Here is a 21,386-nt window from a genome sequence, read left to right as displayed (position 1 = left end):
AGATTTCATTATAGTCAACAGCTTCTAAAGCTGCTTGAAATAGCGGTATTTGTCATTTTCATAGAAACTTGATAATGACATTAATTTATCTTAATGGTCTGTTCTATTGTTATAAATAGTAAAATTAGCTTAAATTGTCTTGCTTTTGCTGGTTTTGGATGGCTCCGAAGGGCCCCACAACAGCAGATGAGTAGATAATTTGGTGTGCTTGACAGATTTCCAATAATTTGTTATGTGGAACATGAGGTAATGCTAGTACCATTAATGTTCATTTTCCTCTAAATTCATTACTGCCCTTTTCCCTTTTATCTTTTTTAATGTCTGGGCCATTTTTTCTATATTTCAAGTGGAGCTACAAAGCCTATTCATATTCAGCTATAGTAGCTATTAACATTCTGCACATAGAGAACATCATGTAGAAAAACAACTCTTTATGAAATGATGAGGCTGGTGGCTATTTGTGCTGGAAAGTAGGCAAAATGGGTTGTTTGCTGGTATTAAGGATTGGCCGTAATTAAGTCAAATGTAATTTTAAAGAAATTTAAATGTTTTCGTTTTTATAGCAAAGGTAAAACACAATTCAGGGAGATTCTAAGAAGGTGTAAATGCATTAATAAAAATTATTTTCCTCTTTTTCTGCCACTTCTGCTTAAACTTCACAGAGGGCTGTGTGCGGGGCTATTTAGTCACACAGTATTTTCTACCCAATTTAAGCCTAATTAGTCTTGGGAAAGTATGAACATTAATGCTACCTTAGCGCGGGTTAGCTGATATGGCAGTGATCTGAGCAAACAGAGCTTCCCATCGGTTGGAAATTACTTTGGGTTCTTCTTTTCTTTCTTTACTTTTGCATCTGACTGACGTCTGCATCCTCTTCTCCTCAGCTCAGGGCCACCTGGTGGGAGCTGCTTGGATCCCTCTGGTGCTCCTCCACTCAGGGTTCTCCAAGGCATCTCCTTCCATCCCCTAAACAGGGAGGACCACCTGGGGCAGTGATGGAACCAGTGGGTCCTTGGCATGGAGCTGCAGGAGCCCCTCTGGTTGGTGTTGGCTGGTGCTGTCTGGAACTGTGCTCCTGCACTAATGCTTCTCTTGAGAGACATGGATCTGTTGGAGCACGTCCAGAGGAGGTCAACAAAAATGACCTGAGGGATGGGACACCTCCCTGCGAGGACAGGCTGAGAGAGCTGGGGTTGTTCAGCCTGGAGAAAAGGCTCTGGGGAGACCTGAGAGTGGACTTTCAGTGTCTAAAGGGGGGCTGTAAGAAAGAAGGGGACAGACTCTATCAGGATGTGTTGCGATAAGACAAGGGGAAATGGTTTCTGACTAAAAGTGATGAGATTTAGATTGGATATAAGGAAAAAGTTATTTACAATAAGGACATTAAGGCACTGGCACAGGTTGCCCAGGAAGATGGCGGATCCCCTGTCCCTAGAGACACTCAAGGGCAGGTTGGACAGTGCTCTGAGCACCTGATGGAGCTGTAGGTGTCCCTGTTCATTGCAGGGGGTTGGAGCAGATGACCTTTAAAGGTCCCTTCCAACTCAGATGATTCTATGATTCTATTATTCATCCAACATCAAGCCGCTCTCATGAAATGTGGATTGCTTTTAGCTCTTGGAAGCAGATTTGCCAATGCTCCCTTCTGCTGAGAAGTCAAAAATCAGCACTTCTAGAAAAAAAAAAAAAAAAAAAAAGAAAAAGAAAAAAAAAAGCAGACCTTTTTTTTTCCCCCAGATTTTTTCCCCAGATTCAGAAGATTGAATATAAAGTGCTGAATACATTGCTGGCCATTGGCATTGGACAGGAGCAACTCCTCATGGGCACATGTGGCAGAGGAGCACAGTGCCCAAGCCCTACCTCAGCTTGTCATCTTGCTCCTTCTCAAGACAGCGAAAGACATAGCTAAATCTGCAGCTCCAGTCATCTGATTTATTCCTGACAACTGCATTAGGAGGAGATGAACAGCACCTAAAAGTGCCAATTTCTCTCCATTAACCAGAGAGAGCCCGAACTCCCTGGTGTAAACATGAGGCATCAACATGACGAACAGATGCACACAGGCAAAGTGTCAGTGCCAGAACCAGGGCTGCCATGGAATGGATGCCCACACTCGACTCGTGTAGGTGAGCCACTATGGGGGAAATTCTCCTTTGTGCTGGAGCTCCTGGACAGCTCAAGATTGCAGAGTTACAGCGGGGACTGTGCCTTAGGGTATTAAGGCTCAGCGTAGTGACGTATTCAAAGCCTTTCCTGATGTCCAAAGCTTGTGTTTCTCTCAAAATTTGTGCTGAAGGTTAGCTGTGATTTCCCCAAAGATCTACTTTGCTGTTCTTGTTTTCATTGAATCATAGAATCATAGAACCACAGAACGGTTTGGGTTGGAAGGGGCCTTACAGCCCCAACCCCCTGCTATGGATGGGGTTGCCGCCCATTAGATGAGGCTGCCCCCATTATTGCCATGGTTTAACTGGACAGCAGCTCAGCACCACACACCTGCTTGCTCTGCCCAGGTGAGATGGGGAGAGTCAGATAAAAGTGAATCTCATGGGTGGAGATAAGGACAGCTCACAAAGTAAAGCAAAAGCCACACTCACAAGCAAAACAAATCATGGAATTTGTGGAATCATAGAATCATAGAATATAGGAGTTGGAAGGGATCCACAAGGATCACCAAGTCCAATCCCTGCCTCCGCACAGCACCACCCCAAATCCAATCCCAATGTCTGAGAGCACTGTCCAGACGCTCCCTGAGCTCCGGCACGCGGAGCTGTGCCCACTGCCCTGGGCAGGCTGTTCCATGCCCACCGCCCTCTGGTGCAGACCCTTTCCTACCCCCCAACCTGAATTCATTTGCTGCTTTCCATGGGCAGGTGGATGTGCAGCCACTCCCGGCAAAGCAGTGCTCATCACACATAACGGTTCTTTAGGAAGACAAACACCACCACTTTGAATGTCCCCCCTTTTCTCCACCTTTCCTCCAGTGCTCAGCATGACACCACATGCTACGGGACATTCTGCTGGCCAGTTGGGGTCAGCTGTCCTGTTCTGTCCCTTCCTAGCTCCCTGTGCACCCCAACCCCTCACTGGCCGGGCAGTGTGAGTGAGGAGTGAAATGTCCTTGGCTCTGTGAAGCACTGCTCAGCAACAATGAACACATTGATGTTATCAACATTGTTCTGATCCTAAATCTGAAACTCCTAGTTACCTTTTCTCTGTCTGACATGGAAGGATCCCACCAAACAAGGGGAACATCTGCATTGAAAGATGGGTGCTTGTGCTCAGCCTACCTTCCTTGTGATAAAGCCAAAAACTCTCCTGGCAGTGACACATTGGATGCAAGGAGCCCCCCCCCCCAAGCCAGGATATGCACTCCTTATTCCCCACTGTGAATGGGAGACCATGGGGCAGTGACATAGAGTGTGAAGGCAGTGACTGAACACATGCAATGACCCCGCTGGCCCAACAGACTGCTAGAATTACCCAATTAACAGAAGTAACTGAGAGGGTTTCCTCTTAGATCAGGTAATAGGTGAGGGGAAGGAGTGCTGGGAGAGAAGGAAGTGCAACAAAATGCGTGTGTGTTTTCCTGCCCGTTGAGCAATTCACAGCTCTGAGGAGGCAGAGATGTGTCGTGAGGAGCTCCTGTCCAATGGGAGAGCCAATGCATCAAATTCAGTCCTGTCCGTGCTGGGTCACCCAACAGGCTGCAACCTTTCAGGCAGTTTTCTATAATTTGTTTCCTATAATAATTAGGTAATTATAGTTAATTATATGGGTGATTTTAATATATGGGTAATACGTAATATATAGATCATGAAAGTGTGTGTATTACTATAAAATATACCAGAAAACCACCTCCCAGTTCCCTGTCTCATGGTTTTGTTTGAGCATGCACCTTCCTTCCAACCAGGATGCTCCCAGCCTCAGCCTCAGTGCTGCAAGGAGCCTTGGTGCCAGGCTGGGGCTCCGGAGCACGCTGTGGAAATGCTGGCCAAGCAGCACCAGGAAGGCTGCTGACATGCAGCATCATATGTATGGCCATGGGCTGGGGGGAACTCTCCTTTTATAGAATCATAAGATCATTAAGGCTGGAGAAGACCTCTAAGATCCTCCACTCAACCCATCACCACCATGCTTTGAGCAAACGGGATGAGGAGATGAAAAATAATTGTCCGTGCATGACGCAACACTGCATTGCTGGCAGATGTCTTCACACACAAAAAAGGAGCATGTTTTTTTCTTTAAGAGGCTCTTTGCAAAACTCAGTTTCTTTAGATTGCAGCTCAGGTTGCTCCAGCTGAGATATAAGCACTGGGAATAACTGTGTCTGAGCTGATGGCAGCTCCTTCCTTGGCACCATGCATCTCTGCGATGGGTGTAGCCTTCCAGCAGCACCCAAAGTTCGCTGATGGTCTGGGCATATTTGCTAATTTGCCCCTGCATGAACTTGCACGAATACATTTTTCAAGCTTTATGGTGGAATTCACTGGGGCAGCTTGGGATAAGCCATACATTTTTTCCTGCAACACGAATTCTGACTTATTTTCCTTTTTCCAAGGCTCCCTCAGGGCAGTATGGGCAGGCTATTCCCCAACACAGCCAGGGCTTGAAATCACCCCAATGAGTGGTCACATCTCAGGGCGACACACAGCCATCACACCACAAGGATACCAGCAAAATGGTTTCGCATTGTGTGAATTATTTTCCTATTTGAAACACAGAATCTCTCTCAAATAGCTTTAAAACCCATCTCACAGTGAAGCATCCAGTTTGTTCCATTAACTACTCAGAGAGTCAACCGGAGAAACACTGTTATTAATTTCAATGGAAAGCTAAAATGCAGTTCATTTTCTGTAATTGCGGGCCCGTCACCTAAAGACCTGGGAAAAGCTTTTAATCCGAGGTGTTTTTAGAAGGGTATGATTACACCACATGTCTTCACAAGGTGCCTAATTAGTGTGGCGTCAACCAAAAAGAAACACAAAGAGCGTAACTTTGGGGCTGCCAGCAGACAGTCCCCACCCAGCCCCAGTGGGGTGGGGAGCAGTGGGCGCTGGCATGCTCATGCAAGGGGCACCACACCTTCCCACCCCACCCATCTGCATCCAGCCCCCAGCCCAATGCTATGGTTTGGTGGCTGCCTACCTGTGTTGGTTTGGTCCGTAGGTGTTTGCTTGAGTGGGCACCTGGAGCAAAACTGGAAAACGTGCAGCATTTCATTTTCTATTGGAAAAGAAGGAGTAATCTGCAAATTATTGATATCTGGAGAATGGGATGGAGTGCACCCTCACTAAATTCATGGATAACTTGAAACTGAGGGAAATGCTGACCCAACTGAGGGCCATGTGGCCATCCAGAGGGACCTCAGCAGGCTGGAGAGGGCCTGATGGAAACCTCATGGTGAAGGAGAAGAGCAGAGTGCTACCCTTGAGGAGCAACAGCCACAGGAACAGCACATGAGGGCACCCAGCTGGAAAGTGGCTCTCCAGAAAAGGGTCTGGAGGTTCTGGTGGACATGGAGTTGAATATGAGCCACAGTGTGCCCTGGCTGATGGTGTTCTTGGCTGCATTAGACAAAGTAAGGGTAGCAGGTCAAGAGGTGACTCTTCCCATCTACCCAGTGTTGGTGAGGCTGCAGCTGGAGTGCTGGGTCCAGTTCTGGGAGACACTCTCCAGTAGCAGAGAGACATGGGCATACAGCAGAGAGCCCAACAGAGGACCAACGAGATGCTGAATGGGCTGGAGCAACTCTGCTGTGGAGAAGTTGAGAGCTGGGACTGCTCAGCTCAAGAAGAATAAGATCAGGTTGGATCAGAGCCATAGCTGCCAAGTGGGGTCCTTTGTGGTGAACCTGTGAAGCTGAGACACAGCTACAGAGGACACAGAACAGTGGAGAAGCATGGATGGCAGAAAACCAACCCAATTAAGCTGGGTGTTTGACACATCCAGCAGTCTCTTCCCTTGGCTGTGCTCATCTCCCCCACTGACAAGCAGCATGGGGGGACAATGCGTGGGTCCAGGCACAGTGCTTTGGTGTTGCCCTTGGGGCTGCTCTGCCCACATGCAGGGGACCCTGATGCCATGTCCCCAAACAAGGGCACAGTCCCAGTGCCTTTAACTGGGAGCCTTTAATTGAGTTCACAAAGATCCAAGTGTATTCAACGCCTTGGTGGATGAGGACTGAGGTGAGTAGTAGTGCTTGGGAAGTGATTTAGTTGAAAAAAGGTAAGAAAGGCAAAGGCCAGGCCGTGCCTCTGCTGTGCTGCCTTGAATCTGAGCGTGTAGAGGGCTTTGGGCTCCAGGGCTCTTTCTGAGCTGGCACATCTCCCCAACCATGATAACATTTTCAACGTTAGTGGATGACATTTTGTAATATGTTTAAGGATCTGTAATTTTTTATGCTTGTAGCTCTTTGTGATTGTTGTTCCAATATGGCACTGATGCCAGTATTAAAGTTTAATATGATTATAAAGCTCAATTGTATAACCGAGGGGTTATACTCTTTATCTATCCTAATCTGATTAAAATGCTTCTCTTCAGTAGCTTGCTGCAATCGCTTTACAGCAAACCCTGGCAGCCAGGCCACCACCTCTGTGCCTGCTCCTGCCTGCATTTCAGCTCGAACTGAATTGTTTTCTTCAGAGACTCTGCTGTGATGCCATGGTCTGGTTCTAAGAGAAAACCAGTGTTGGTAACACAGCGATGCTTACAGTTGCTGCTAAGCAGTGTTGTGCAGAGCCAAGATCATTCGCAGCAAAGGGTCCAAGGAGCTGGGAGGGAACAGGATGAGGAAAGCTGACTTGCAGTGGCCAAAGGGATATTCCATGCCATATGACATCGTGTGCAAGGAGTTCTGAAGGGGGTAGCAGTTCAGCTGGCTCTCTTCTGCTGCTCGGGGAGTAAGCTGGGCATCAGTCATTGGATGGTGAGCAACTGCTTGTGCTTCACTTGTTTTATATATATATATACATATATATAGTCACAACTATTATCCTTGTTTCGTTACTAATATACATGAACTGTATTATATATGAGGTCTGCTCCAAAAGCAATGCCTCCTGTTTTATGACGTTGGCCCACAATGTCAGAGGCGGATGTTGGTGGTATGGCTGGAGAGGCTGAACCTTCCTACCAAAATCCCATTGCATGTTGTTGCTGTGTGACATAGGGTGTCTGATAGAATGGCGTCTGACAAGGAAGAGTGGATGAAGCAAAGATGTGTCACGGAATTCTTCTATGTGGAAAACAGCACCCAGTGACATTCTTTGATGCTTGCTGAGTGATGATGGACACCAAACAGTGGATGTGAGGACGGTGAGCAGTGGTTGGTGCATTTGGCAGCACAGCATGCAGGCTTTCGTTCATCTCTGACAAAAATGCATAGCTAGTGGTGGTGACTATGCTGAAAAATAGCGTTGTGTTGCTGAGAACTTGCTCTATCAGAGAGTGTTGTTGTGCTCTTTGCATCTGTTGCAGTTTCCATGGAAATAAACAGGAGGCATTAGTTTTGGTTCAACCTCCATATCTGCAGCCCAGGACAATCCCTGTTCACTCAGCATGGCTCAGGCAAGCCAAAGGGTTGGACACCTTTTGGTGCTATAAGGGGAGAGGCACTTTGGGGCTGCTGCTTTGCACCGACGTTGCTAAGCAATGGAGTAACTGCCAGCAGCAAATGTCAGTGCAGCATCTAAAACCCATCACAGCATTAAATTCATCATTGTAATTAAATTCTCTCTTTGCTTGCGATACCATCTCCTGGACATGAAGTACCTGTCCAGCCCAGTGGAACACTAGTTAATGCGGGAGCACACATCCAGCTCTAATTTCTATGGCCATTTAGTGCTCATGTGCCGCAGCGTGTTATAAATGCGAAGGTACAGGACAGAAAATGTGCTGTGGAGGATGTGATTATTGCACGTAGAGGCAAAAGCGTGAGGAGAGAGCTTGGTTCTACTGAACCCACCTCTTCTATTCCTGCAAAGACCTCCAATGTTCAATGGCTAAAAGGCTCTGTAGGACCAAATTGTGCTCTGGGGCAAAGCAGAGCCCCCAGATGAGCCCCCACACAGCAGAACTGTCTCTGTGTGCTGCATGCTGCAGACCTGTAGCACCAGGCACCTCTCAGGTTGGAGCTACAGAGTGTGAGCACACACTTGTGCTGCTGGTCTGCTCGCATGAAGCTCCACAGCTGCAGCCCAGGAGGTGGTAGCTCTGCAGGCTGCCTCTCCACAGGACACACAGTGCTCAGTTACCAACCAGACCACTTCTGCTGGCTGTCAGGAAGATGAAAGCTTTGAAGAAAAATATAAATACACACACACACGTACATATATATATGTGTGTGCAAATTCAATGCAGCAGAAAGCAGCAGGCTGCTGGGGGATGCAATGTGGCCAAGCCTCCAGCACCTCTGCTCCCAGCCCATGGAGAGCCAGGGCTGCAGCAGCACGGTAGGGTTAGGAGGACAAGTAGAGAGCAGCAGCTCAGCACAGTCCGGGGATGCAGTGTTTGCCCCTATTATTGGTGATCCCATCCCATGTTCGATTCCTCTTCCCTCATATGATGGGAGTGGTTGCCTCTCAGTCTTTCTTTGGTAAAACCAGATGTGCTTTCCCCACAGAGAAATGTGCTGCTTCTGCTGGGCCGTGTTTGCAGCCCCCAGATTCTTACAGCCAGCCTTTACCGGCAGAGCTTAACAAGAAAAACAGCTCCCAAACCCAAACGCATTCTTTCTCCTTCTACACCATGCACAGCAGATTCCAGGGCTGATGCTGAGCAGGCTGTGTGCCTTCGGCCACGCTCTCAGAGCTCTTCCATTTCTGGATGGCAGAATTTTCCTATGTTGCTCTATCAAAGGGAGTTAATCACAGCTGTATCAACTGCAATGCATCATTAAGATGGGTACTGTATCCATAATGCAGTGCTAATATTCAGGTGATCCATGTTTGTGAACTGAGAACAAACAAGGAGAGGAGAATTTTTACTCAGAGGTCGGTGAGGCCCTGGAACAGCTGCTCAGAGAGCTGTGGGTAGCCCATCCCAGAAGGTGCTCAAGGCCAGGCTGGATGGGGCCCTGGGCAGCCTCAGCTGATGGGTGGCAGCCCTCCCCACAGCAGGAGTTTGGGGCTGAATGGGCTGTAAGGCCCCATCCAACCCAAGCCATACTGTGATTCTATGATTCTAAGGGCATCAACCTTTAGCTTCTTATCCATACAAAACAATTGGAATTGTCATAGAAGTGTGAAGTCTAAGGCTTTCCCCATCCTCTGGGCAATAACATGCTGGTGTTATAGGTTACTGCAAATCATTTTTTGCCCCTCTCTCAGTCACAAGTTGTTTTTTTTTCTATGTGTGACAGGAGATCCACTTGCTGGGTGAAAGTTTGCCTGGAAGTTGCATGAGAACTGGGATGAGGATGCTGGCTGAGCCGCCCTTGTGCTGCAACACCTTGCTGGGTTGTGTGCTGTTGGACAGCGCCTTGTGGCCTTACCTCTACATTCGCCACCACTGTGCTGACCTGCCCAGAATAGGCATTATTCACCTCATCAGGATATCGTACTTTACATCCCTAACAAATTTCCACCATCTATTAAAATTGCCTCAGAAGTAAATGGTTACGTTTCTTGACTGAATGGAACTTGCCTTGCTCCCACTATCACCTGCCACAACACATCTGAGAGACAGGCTTACACTTTCATTATACCCAGCCCAAATACACTAGAGAATCTGCAAATGAAAGGACTCTAAATTCTAATACTGAATTTTCCTCTCAGTTGTTCCTGTGCCTAAAAAGAAAGCTTAGAGCAGCAAATAAACTACTGTGTTTTCATTGCTTCATTGGCACGCGGTGAAGTAGAATGAACTGCTCTGTATTCTGAAGATTCATACGGTTGTTTGGGGAAGGCGTTCCTCCCATGAAGATAGCACACAGATGCTTCAGTCCAGCTCCCCACAGAACAGCTCTGTGCACGTTCAGCTGCAACAACAAAACCATTAATCTGCCTGTAAACCAGAGCCCTCATAGTGCGACCCTTCCACTACAGAAGCACAAGAGCCAGGAAGCCACTGGCAAACACTGCAGCATTGTGTGCTTTTGCACATAAACATTTTTCTTGTTTTAAGGGGATTCATTTATTCTTAGCCCTAACTACTGCAGAGGACAGGAATCTGGGCTCTGGGCAATATGAGTAGTAAAAACTTTATGGCAAATCATCCAGAAATTGCTTTAAGACTCATTCTGACTTAGCAGACGTCTAAAGATAGAGCACAGCTCCCTGCAGGAGACGGAGATGGGAACTGATTACCAGGAGGCTCAAATTACAGCCCCGGGATCCTAAAAATGTGACGTTTCCAGCAAGACTGTCTCCTTGCATCAAATCTGTGCTGTGGAACATCCTCAGGCTGATCAGCACCAGCTGGCAGGAGGGCAACCGAGGGAGCGCTGCTTGTGGTCAAGGACCACGGGGCAGAGAGATTACCTTCCCTTCAGAACACTTCTCCACGCTGGAATCACTACTTAAAGAGCTGACAGGTAGCCCAGGCTGGCCGAACGTGTGGTTTGTGATAAGTCAGATGAGAAACAAAAGTCCTCCAACTCAAGCTGCATTTAGGCACCCGTTTCTTCTGCAAAGAGTGAGACGATACTTGGAGTTATTACAATAAGTAGAATGAACTTTATTTCCATTCATCCTTCATTAATACCATACAATTAGATAGCAATATCTGAAAAAAAAAAAACAAAAAAACCCTCGAAATAATTTAAAACAGAAGGCACGGAGAAACAAACCCAACTATGCAGCTACGAGAGAAAGGGAAGAACAGATCCAGGAAAGGAATTCAGTCAGAGAGAAGTCTTTAATGCTAAACATTCTGATGAAAAGCTACGGCACACAAACAGAACTGCACTGCTTAAGCTAACCCATGCTCTTGGTACATATATATATATAGATAGATAGAAAAGAAAAAAAAAATACTAAAAATCTGAGTTTTGCAGGGTTTTGAATGAAAAGTGTTACTCTGAAAATAACAATAAAAAAGTTAAATCCAGGACATATGTCAAAGTCTTCCCTAAAGTCTACACTAAGACATACTTTACAAAAAAAAAAATCTGCATTAGGAGCCAAGTATACAATTAAACACCGTTTTGGAACGGGAGGAAACTCCTTCTCATATCAGCCAACGTAGCAAAGAAGTTTGGTGTTTGCATCAGAAACGAAGTTCTCAATACAGTAATATACTGTACAGGACATTCTTTTAGTGTTATGAAATGAAACCGTTATCATACATCACAGAGAGGAATAAAACCATTTCGTTCATATGAGATCTTTACTTCTTTTTTATTTCCCTTTGCAAAAGAGGAACTTTAATTTCTTTTTAAAACGAAGCTACTGGGATTAATGACATGCGATAATACGCCCCAATATTACAATGGCTAAGTGTGAAAGTAAAGTTCATGCTTCACAATTGATATATGCTATGATTCCCCAATACATTCTCTGGTAATGAATAATACAATACAGAGGTCATTCAGAAAATCAGGTCAGGTGTGAACCTGGTTTATAAACGAAGCTGTTTCTTAACTATGCAGAACACTGACAACCAGTAGGTTTTGCTCCAAGTCAGCACATTGCTTTATGTGCCCCACTCTTCTTTGTTTTAAATAAATGGGTGGTGCTTAGCCTGCAAATGTCATGAAAAGGCAAGTTCTGGAAGTTACAGGTTTGTTTTTAAAAATACTAAATACGATCCAAGATAAATAGCATTTATCTTACCGACAGCTTCATAGCAGCTGCTCTCTAAAGGAAAGAAAAATCCTGCAATGCAAGACAAATTGTTTCAGCATTCATATCAAGGCATTGCACATTTGTCAGGAGGTGACAGAGGAAGAGTGAGCTTTGCAGCTTACTCTCCAGTTGGAGGTGAGTGAAAAGAGGCGTCCTTCCTGCCTGCCCACCTGTAAAGCACGTGTGTGTTTTCTTAACGGTGGGCTTTTCTCTGTAAGTGATTCTCCCATCTACAAGGTGTGAGTCAAAGCACTGCTTCCACACATGGAGCAAGAGAGCCGACAACTACAATATAAACGGTACAAATGATCTTAGTAAAAATGTTCATCAAAATTCCCTGACATAGCAAAACATTCATTCGTAAAGGAAAGTCGAACACTGCAGGCCATTCACTCAAAGGCGACCTTGGGCTCGTGTCTTCTTGCCAGCACTGCAACAGTAATTGCTTCCATATTTCTGTTCGTTAGAGGATACAAACTCTGTAATATATTAAAGTTTCCTAACAAAGAGTCCAATTATTGCACTTTATAAAAATTCCAGTAATATCAGGCTTTCGTCCTACTTTTCTGTGAACACTGATGCCCTGAAAGGAAAAGTATGGGGACCCAATGATTTCTCAGGAGTAAGATGGATTCCTTGAGGGAGCCTGAAATACCGACTCAAACATGGAAAGGCTTGCAAAGTGGAAGGGTGTACCTTTGGAAATGGGTTCTGATTCACAGCAGCAGGTAGATGCATCACCGTGTTACTGACACACATCCTCTTCTCAAAGAATGGGTACGTGGCTGTTACATTTTTATGATACACAGGAACATAGGGCTGTTCAGAGAAACCCAACCAACAGCTGGGTTCTTCTGCTGACTGTAGGACTATTGCTTGACTGGGAAGGCTCAGCGTGAGCTGTATCGCAGTAGGAGTTTCTGTGTGACCATGTGTGTGTTTGCATTTGTGTCAGCAATGGATGTAGCAAACAGAAATGGCTAGTTCAGGTATTCAGGATGGAAGGATACATACAGTGAGTCTGAAAAGACCACAAAAAAAAGAGCCAAGAAGAAAGTGAATACAGCAGTTTTGGCCCTGCTTATAACCAGCTGTATCAATAGGGGGAAAAAAAAAAAAAGAGATAAAGGAGATTTTTGTGCCAACTATCCAGAAAATGAAGCTGCTTGAACCAAAATGATTTCATAAATCTAGATGAGGCTTCCAGGCCAGCAAATCACGGTTAAAGTTACTTTGTTCCTCTGCTCCTTCAGCATGGGAACAAGTGCAGAATGGCTCATTCCAACCGTTGATAGTCCATTTACAGCAACAATCATATCACCACACCTAAAAAAGACAAGAAGAAAACCCGGTGATGGAGTGCTGCTCTGCTGTAACTGTCACACACCAGCAAACAGCACTTTATCTTTGGAGAGGCACGTTTCCAACACATTTGAACTGTAGCTAAAAAAAAAAAACCAAACAAACAACATAAGGGTTCAATTTTTAGTCTGTTTTACTAATGACATTACTCTGGGAAATTGTCAGATCACTGGATTTCAACCCCAATGCCAAAATAGCTGTGCATTAAGAGCTGACCTAAATGGAAATGTGAGAAGAGAGAGCTGGAAAGATCTACTTGATTCAAGACAAGATAACAAGATAGCATGTATATGTCACAGCATTTTTGTATGTACTTTAACACATTTATACCAAACATGTCTTTACTGTAGAAGGTGTAAGTAAAGATATGTACCATTATCAACCACATTCCAACCAAGAACCTTGTTTTCAATGGCTTACAGTTTTGTCAAATGTAACCACATTTAAGTCACATGTAACATCATGTGACTTAAGATGTCCTATATTAGATGGTTCAACTGAGAAGCTGTAGCAGTTCTGTGCTTTGAAACAGGAACAGAAATTTGGGAGGGTGCTGTTTGAGGCCTTGAAAAAAACTGTCCTTGAAGGTTATGCTTCAATTTTTACAAGTTCAAGTAAAATTTCAAAAAAGCACCTATGTTCTTTTTATACTGCCTATGTTCCATCTTGCTGGTATCTCCTCTCTACAACTGGAGTCTATTTGGGATCCCTCAGAGCAGTGGAATGTGATGCTGGAGACTGAACAGGACTTTCCCTGTAACTAATCCCTCCAGCTACTGGGTGCACCATGGTGGATGGCAAAAAGGTGCTCTCCTGGGCTTTCCCACTAGGGCAGAATGAAGGAAGAGGAGGCAGTGTGGCCAGCACTGGTTTAATGTGTATTCAGAAGTCCTTCTCTGCCTGAACCAGGTATCCCATCACCCAAGAAAGCAACCAAACCACAATGCTACAACTGACTGAGTTGGGTCTCACTGACCCAACTGCTGAAGCCATTTCATCTTCTATAAAGTCATACCAGACACCATACTGTACGCAGAAAACAGTCTTAACTACTGGACTGTGTGGGTTTTTTTCCAACTTTCTCTCTAGCCTAACAAAACATTCAGATAATTTAAACCAAACGGAACAGCTCGAAAAGAGTGGTCCCATGATAATACATTATGCACGTTCTAAGGAGCTCTCACTTGTTGATGGGAGAGGCCCATTTTTAAGTCCACAGACTCAGTAAGAGAATAGATGTGAGCAAAGGGTACTTACTACATCTCAGTATCACAGAAGAGAATCTTTTCTACTCCTTACAAGGAGTAAGCATGACCACAAGCACTCTTCCCTTTGTAAGAATGATGCTTAAATTTCCATCCAGTCATTAATTCCCCAATCTGAAACGATTTACTTTGGATTGAACTGAAATCTTCTGTTTAATCCAAACCGTTTCATAGTTGGCCAAAAAACTGTAATTTTGTGTTCAGCCAAACTATTTTTTTCATTTATTTATTTAGTCATTGAGCCAAAAAATCAATTACTGGCAAAGCTCGAGGCTTAAGCACATGTTTTTCTTAAGTTATCATGTAAGTAAATCTACATGTAAAAATCATGCCATAAAGCTTCAAGCCACCTAATTTGTGAACATTATATGAACAGAGCATATTTTTCACTCCTTCTTTACAAAAAATAAATCGGTTTATGAACAAAAACTCTCTAACAGGAATTTTAAGTCCTAATTCTGACACAACCCTACATAAAGCTAATGCATATATGAACAGTAGATCTGGGAATTGCATTCAAATGTAGAGTGTAAGTAGAATCATTTAATCTTTAAGGCCAGAAGGGTCTACCACCTTAGGGGACTCCGCTGAACTCACCCCATTTATCCATGCCTTTCCTGCCAGTCAAAAACTCAGGGCACTGTTCCTTAATGATCTCTTCAGAGGCACTGACTTTTTCATCCACTTTCGTGCTTAAAGCAGCAGCATCCATCTTTAGTACCAGGGTTTTCAGCAGTGGTTTCAGAAAGCTTTATGAAAGGATAAGGCTACTGGGCTGCCCCATTGTTCATTAAGCTTTTAGTTGCACTAACATATGCTTATTTACAAGTATTGATGATTACCATTACTGCTGTTTTAACTTACTTTAATCTTCCGTCAAAGTACGCGGGAGTTCCAAGGACAATGGTTTTAATGAAGAAAGGCTGGTTTGTGTGGTTCTCCTCATAGCCACCGACAATGCTGAAACCCCAGCTTCCTAAATTGCTCCTCCGCAGCACTACATCATGGCAGCTATGCAGGCAGCTGTGGAATGCAAGCACAGGACAGCAAGAGAAAAGCTGTGTGTACCACATGTAGGTGTTTTCATATTAGGCACAACACCTGCTCTCTCACATCACCACTGCAACAAGCAGGGAGAAGAAGGGAAAGGCTGGTGATTAGTATGCTGCCCACAGACAGAGTCATTTTGCAATGTTCAAACTGATTACAAAAACAACTCCACATTCTTCAGACATAAATATGTTTAAAAAGAAATAATGCAGAGCTAGAATAATTACTTAACTGTAAACTGACAATACTAAAATGGCATTATAGGGATTTCACAGGTGGCAAGAATGTGGGTGGAAAATGTATACCCAACCTATCTATTTTGCAAGTCAAAAATGCAGTGCATGTTTCTTCCACCTCCAGTTGGTTTAGACTTTTTCCACTTTAAGTTCAGATCTAGAAGTTCATAGAATCATAGAATGGCCTGGGTTGAAAAAGACCGCAATGATCATCGAGTTTCAACCCCCCTGCTATGTGCAGGGTCACCAACCACCAGACCAGGCTGCCCAGAGCCACATCCAGTCTGGCCCTGAATGCCTCCAGGGATGGGGCATCCAAAACCTCCGTGGGCAACCTGTTCCAGTGCTTCACCATCTTCTGTGTGAAAAACTTCCTCCTAATGTCTAACCTAAACCTTCCCTGTCTCAGTTTAAGACCATTCCCCCATTCACACATCATGTTCTCCACCTCTGAACTGATTCACCATCAGCAATGAAAATATAAATGATTAACCATTTTGATACACGGCAGGTAAACAATCCAGATCATGCTCCACTAACTGCACTGGTATACATAATAGCTTCCCTCATGAAAATTAACTCTTGCCAGTGAAATAGTGACTGTAATTAAAACAAGCAGAGAAACAAACAAAAAGCCCTAGAAATTAACTTCCAGGCAATAATGATGCAAGGTTTTTTTTAAAGAGCAGAAGCATAATGAGTAACACAGGAGCAACACATCACCTTCCATAGCATTTAAGGAATAAATCACTACTAAGGCATGGAAAGTAAGTACATTTACCAAAGCTGAAAGCAGCTTATTGACACTGGATAACTCATAGTTATGTTATATTCAGACACATCTGTTATCTTCAGACATATTTTGCCACCAGTATGCTTGTTTATTTTTGTTGTTTTTACTTTAGCTACAGGCCTGAGCTTAGTAAAGTCCATCAGTGGGAGAGGAATTAGCCTGCACGCTGCCTGAAGTTACCAACACTATTCACTGTAGTGGGAGCTCTTCTTGATAGCGAGCAATGCCAGAATGAAGCCACAAGAGACTGAAAAACAGAACAATAAAAATGAAGCATGATGATGTCAAGCAGACTGCGGATTAGGAATGGCAAGGGAGGGAGCTGCAAACCTGGAAGAGCTTTCGTGTTTGGCAGAGATGGCAATGGGCTCTTGAAAAGAAATAAATGAGGATTTGTAACTCCAGGCTTGTGTGGAAGAGACTTGTGTTAGAAGTATGAGGATGGAAAGTCTGATCCAATATTCCAAAGTTGTATGTTTGGCCTTGTAAATTTAAGTAGTAAACCAGCACAAAGACATACGGATAAATACTTTGTGTTGTTATTAATTATCTCTCCGAATTTAGATACTCTACTGGAAACTACGATATGGTTAAGCAATGGAAAAGATGAGTTTTATTAAGTGAGAAGAATCCATGTGAGTAGTTACTATTGTTTTTGAAGGGATAAACCGAGTCTCTTCACCTTCCAGTTTCCTAAGAGAACACTGCTCCTGCTCTTGGTCCTCATCATGAGAACAATGCACACAGGGTATAATTGAACTGGTTAGGCAGGCAGAAATAAGGACACATGTGCTGCAGCTAGTAATGTCTCTGCTTTTGTATTTCTCTCCAGATTAGTTTAAAACAGATAACTAATTACTGTATTGATTCAGTACCTTGGGAGTCCCAGCCACATGACCCACGATGGTGACCAACTGGCATCGTATTCATTCTCACTGATGGTACTCAATTGTTCTTCATTGGCCTGAGGTTGTTCTTCTACAATCTGGACTTCCAGTGCTTTCAGGGCAACTACCGAGGAGGCAGCGCTGGCTTTCAGCATGGCCACTGCCTCACTGTGACTGAGGTTAGTCAGATCGATGCCGTTGATGTTCAGCAACACATCACCTGTTTAGAGGCACAAGTAAGAACACAGCAGCCTGTCACGACCTATAGTACCTCTCTGACCAGGATTTCACCTAATATTGTCATTTTCTGGAGCCAAGACAGTCTGAACAAACAACTCGGGAATGTGAATAGCAACATTAGCTCAATTAGCAACAATTCAGGCACCACAGCTGTATCGTATATATAAGTGAGGCTCCACAGAGTGCTTTAGGTTTTGGCTTTTCTGAGTTTGCAATTTAGGAGAACAAAAACGAATACAAAAACAACTGGAAAGGCTGGTGCAAAATCCAATCCATCAGAAGAAAAAATGAGCATCTGTGCAAAGGTAATAATCTGGAAAGAGTCCAAGACAGTAAAAAAATTGCCACAATTTTTATTTTATTTCAGAGTAATATCAAAATGCCTCAGGGTGAAAACAAAAATGTAATTTACTGTTCAAGCAGTATGAGTCTCCTCCTTCACACAATGTCTCACTTACTGATGAAAGCCAGGAAAACCAAAGCAAACATGTGAACACCTGAGCCACATTCGGAATGAGACTCATTTCTTAAACATTTTTGCCTCCCAAGGAAAGCTAAAGTTGAGGTGCAGCACAACTTAAGGCCATTTCTGTGGCTGCTGTGGCTCCTTTATCATTACGTAACAAAACTATAATTGTCATTCTTCCATCAGTTGTATTTTTCACGTGAGTGTACTGTGGTATGTGGGTGTAAATCTCCTCCATCTCATAAGCATAGAAGGAGGCTCCCATGCAGTTCTTTTTCAATTCCAATTTCTGAAGTCGTCCACCTCCCCCCAACTTCTACCCCCCTTCTAAATTTAGTTCCTAAAACAATCTGAGATTCTGTGAATTGTGAATTTCCAAGGTCCCATACACAGTCTTTGTTTCATGTGTGGCACAATATATTCTAATCACCAATGCTTAACTACTAATCAGCAAGGACTGTGCTCTTCTATGCTCTGTCTAACCTTTGTATCCACATTCCCTGTATCCCTCTGCAAAGCTGAGGAACAGGGGTGGGTGCTGTAGCACACCTGAAAAACAGCAAAACCAGGCTGTGCTGGACAAAGGACAAGATAGCATTTAGATTCCATGGTCACTGCAGATGAAGCTTTGAGGGTAATTTCCACGTGGGTTACCTGCCATCAGGAACATGCGAGCTGTTCAGATATTACAGTGAGGATTCCTCGAGCAGAAATGGAGCCCATCCCACCAAATGGAACACAAAAACAGGATGTGTGCACTACAGTATAAAGCATCACATGAGACCCTCAGCTCAGGGGATTACAGTCAGCTGTAAAGAATGTAACCAGACATTTCCTGATCTCATCCACTTCCCCTGCTATCATTCTCTAAACATCCCTTTCCTAGAAAAGGTGGAAATGTGATACTAAATACTATATTTCCATTATTGAAACACAAAGTCAAACATCCATCATTGCTTTGTTACATTTGTTAACAGGCTTTATGACACCCCGTGATTTCAGTGAATGTACTCATCAAAAAACAACTGGAGGTCATCCATGCCACCAGGAAAGCCAAGCCCTACCTCGTTTAATCCTGCCATCTCTTGCCAAACACCCGTGGGGCTGTACGCTTGTCACGAAAATGGGCAATTCGCCACTTTTGCTGCCTCTGCCTCCCGCCACCGTCATCCCAAGAGATTCATGCGGCTCTTTTTTCACAGTAATGTGCTTTTCTTGGCATGTAACACACTGGGAGAGGTCCTGTTTGACAAGAATAAACAATGTAGTCAAAGCTTTGAAAAAAAACCCAACACATACACACACACAAAAAAACCCCAAAACAAAACAGAACGCAACTAAGTACACCTCAAAGCTACACTTCGTGGTTTAACAGAATGGTTTAAAGGACTAAGTCTGTACTGCAGATTGGCTTTAGTTGGATTTCCTCCAGGTCAGAAAAAAATAAATAAAGCTACTCACGTAGGTGCTTAAGTGTAGACAGAAAGTTGACAAAGGCCAATCTTGAAAATCTCACTTAAGTTTCTTTTTGCTCTTACACTGGAACAGGCTGAATTTGAAGACTGTGCTATGAAACCACATGGCCAAAAGTCAAGAAACCAAACAGAAGCAAATCTTTTGATGTCTTGGTGAACATCAGCATTACCTCACTCGTAAGTAGAACATGGCCCACAACTACAAAGAAGCTCCATAAGAAATGAAAACACATGTTTTCACTGTCACACAGAGAGGCCATTTAAAACCTCATATGTCATGCTTGTTTTTACATCTGGTATGTAGCCTCTCTCAGAGCACAGAGTAACTAAAGTCAATAAATGCTATATATGGCTGCTAATAGATGCTTTGTGCAGATTCCCTAATAACCATAATGATAACCCAAACATGGAGCAAGAAGGGAATATTTCATTCTCTAACTCATGAATTCTAAAGTTTAGTGTATATTTAGTTTTCCCTATCTAAGGATTTAGACATGAATCAAAGTTTATTTCACTTGCTCAAAACTTTCCTCTTTGGTTTATTTAGTGATACATTGAAATCATTGCACCTGCAATAACATCTTAAATGAACAAGATGCTCGGAAAGAATCCAAAATAACAGAAGAAATAACCTGGAAGATTCTTCCAAATACAAACACTTCTTTATTCCCCTGCTTTCTCTTAGAAATTGGAAGTGCTGCTTTCCTCTACTTTCAACGCCACACATCTCTTCTGATTTGAGTCTGCTCCTTGCATGTTCATGTTAATCACATAATATACAACTCATAGCTTCTAAATACAGCTCCTCCTTAAGTCTTCAGGCTTTAGCACTAACTGGCAGGTGCCACACAATTATATAAGCTTTGTATTAAGACAAAGTAATTCTACACCAACTACAGATTAATGAGAGAGAAGTAAAGATAGTACTAAACATTTAGATAGTACTAAACATTTAAAAGAAAATAGTACCAACACATGTAAATCCTCCCAGTAGAAGGGTGACATTAGACAGTGATGCTAAAAGACTGGATAGGAGGAAAAGTGGCTTGATTGGCATGGTCAACAGGACAATTATTTCACAAAATCTGAATATTAAGAAGTCACATTGTTTCAACAAGAGGAAGTAGTTAGAATTCAAGCACAGGCTTTATTTCCACAATCTTACAGATAATCTGACACTAGTTTTGTGAAAGTCTCTTCATTCTGCCTTTCTCTCCCATTCTGTAGCCTTGCAGTCAGCACTGCTGGCTCACTGAGGAGAGAACACATCCTCCAACAAGCTCTTTATATGCTGGAGAGTAAACACTGCGTGTCCTGTCATTGCTGGTCACAACCAGCAGAGTGGCAGAAACAAGAACACTCTTGAATGACACCAACCTTATGTGAGTTGGGTCTGCAGTGAAACAGCTGCTGGGACTGGTGTTGGTGTGGGTTGCTGTTGTGAGTCCCCGTGTCTCGGATAATACTGACCGTCTGTGACTTCATGGGTCTAGAGATGATCAAATTCACTCTCTCCCCACTAGCCTGTCAAATATATAAAAATAAAGAAGTTTGTAGGATATACATGATGAAATAAGAAGACAGCAGAACTTGTTTTTCAGCTCCTGAACGTGCTGCAAACTTCTCAGTCCCTTACTTGATTCTTGCTGCAATTCCCCCTAGAACAGAGGGAATACTAGCACTCCTTTACTTATGATGTTACATCCACTTCACTCGGACATCCTTTGCAAAAAGGACTGATTCAGTGTTACTGTATGGGAACTGTTGAGTCACGGTCTGAACCACTGATCGACCACATTGGAAATGACCAGGTCAGCCCTGGGAGC

At 43.8% G+C, this 21,386-nt stretch overlaps 1 protein-coding gene across 9 annotated transcripts in view; it reads right to left on the bottom strand.

Annotated features, from left to right (window-relative positions):
- Nucleotides 1-10,653: 10,653 nt before the first annotated feature.
- LOC101749023 (ligand of Numb protein X 2) overlaps nucleotides 10,654-21,386 on the bottom strand; it is a 58,416-nt gene continuing 47,683 nt past the window's right edge. For all 9 annotated transcript variants that reach the window (XM_040703957.2, XM_046909942.1, XM_040703966.2 and 6 more), the window contains 5 exons: nucleotides 20,938-21,084; nucleotides 19,150-19,327; nucleotides 17,368-17,599; nucleotides 15,278-15,436; nucleotides 10,654-13,112 (listed from right to left, as the gene is read on the bottom strand). In XM_040703957.2, coding sequence (XP_040559891.1) covers nucleotides 12,977-13,112; nucleotides 15,278-15,436; nucleotides 17,368-17,599; nucleotides 19,150-19,327; nucleotides 20,938-21,084 — 852 coding nt within the window. In that variant the 3' untranslated portion in view covers nucleotides 10,654-12,976. The remainder of the gene's footprint in view (nucleotides 13,113-15,277; nucleotides 15,437-17,367; nucleotides 17,600-19,149; nucleotides 19,328-20,937; nucleotides 21,085-21,386) is intronic.

Source organism: Gallus gallus, chromosome 1 (genome assembly GCF_016699485.2).
Source record: "Gallus gallus isolate bGalGal1 chromosome 1, bGalGal1.mat.broiler.GRCg7b, whole genome shotgun sequence".
Taxonomy (NCBI): Eukaryota; Metazoa; Chordata; class Aves; order Galliformes; family Phasianidae; genus Gallus; species Gallus gallus.
Note: the sequence above shows the minus strand (reverse complement) of the source record. Positions and strands in the feature narration are given on the sequence as shown.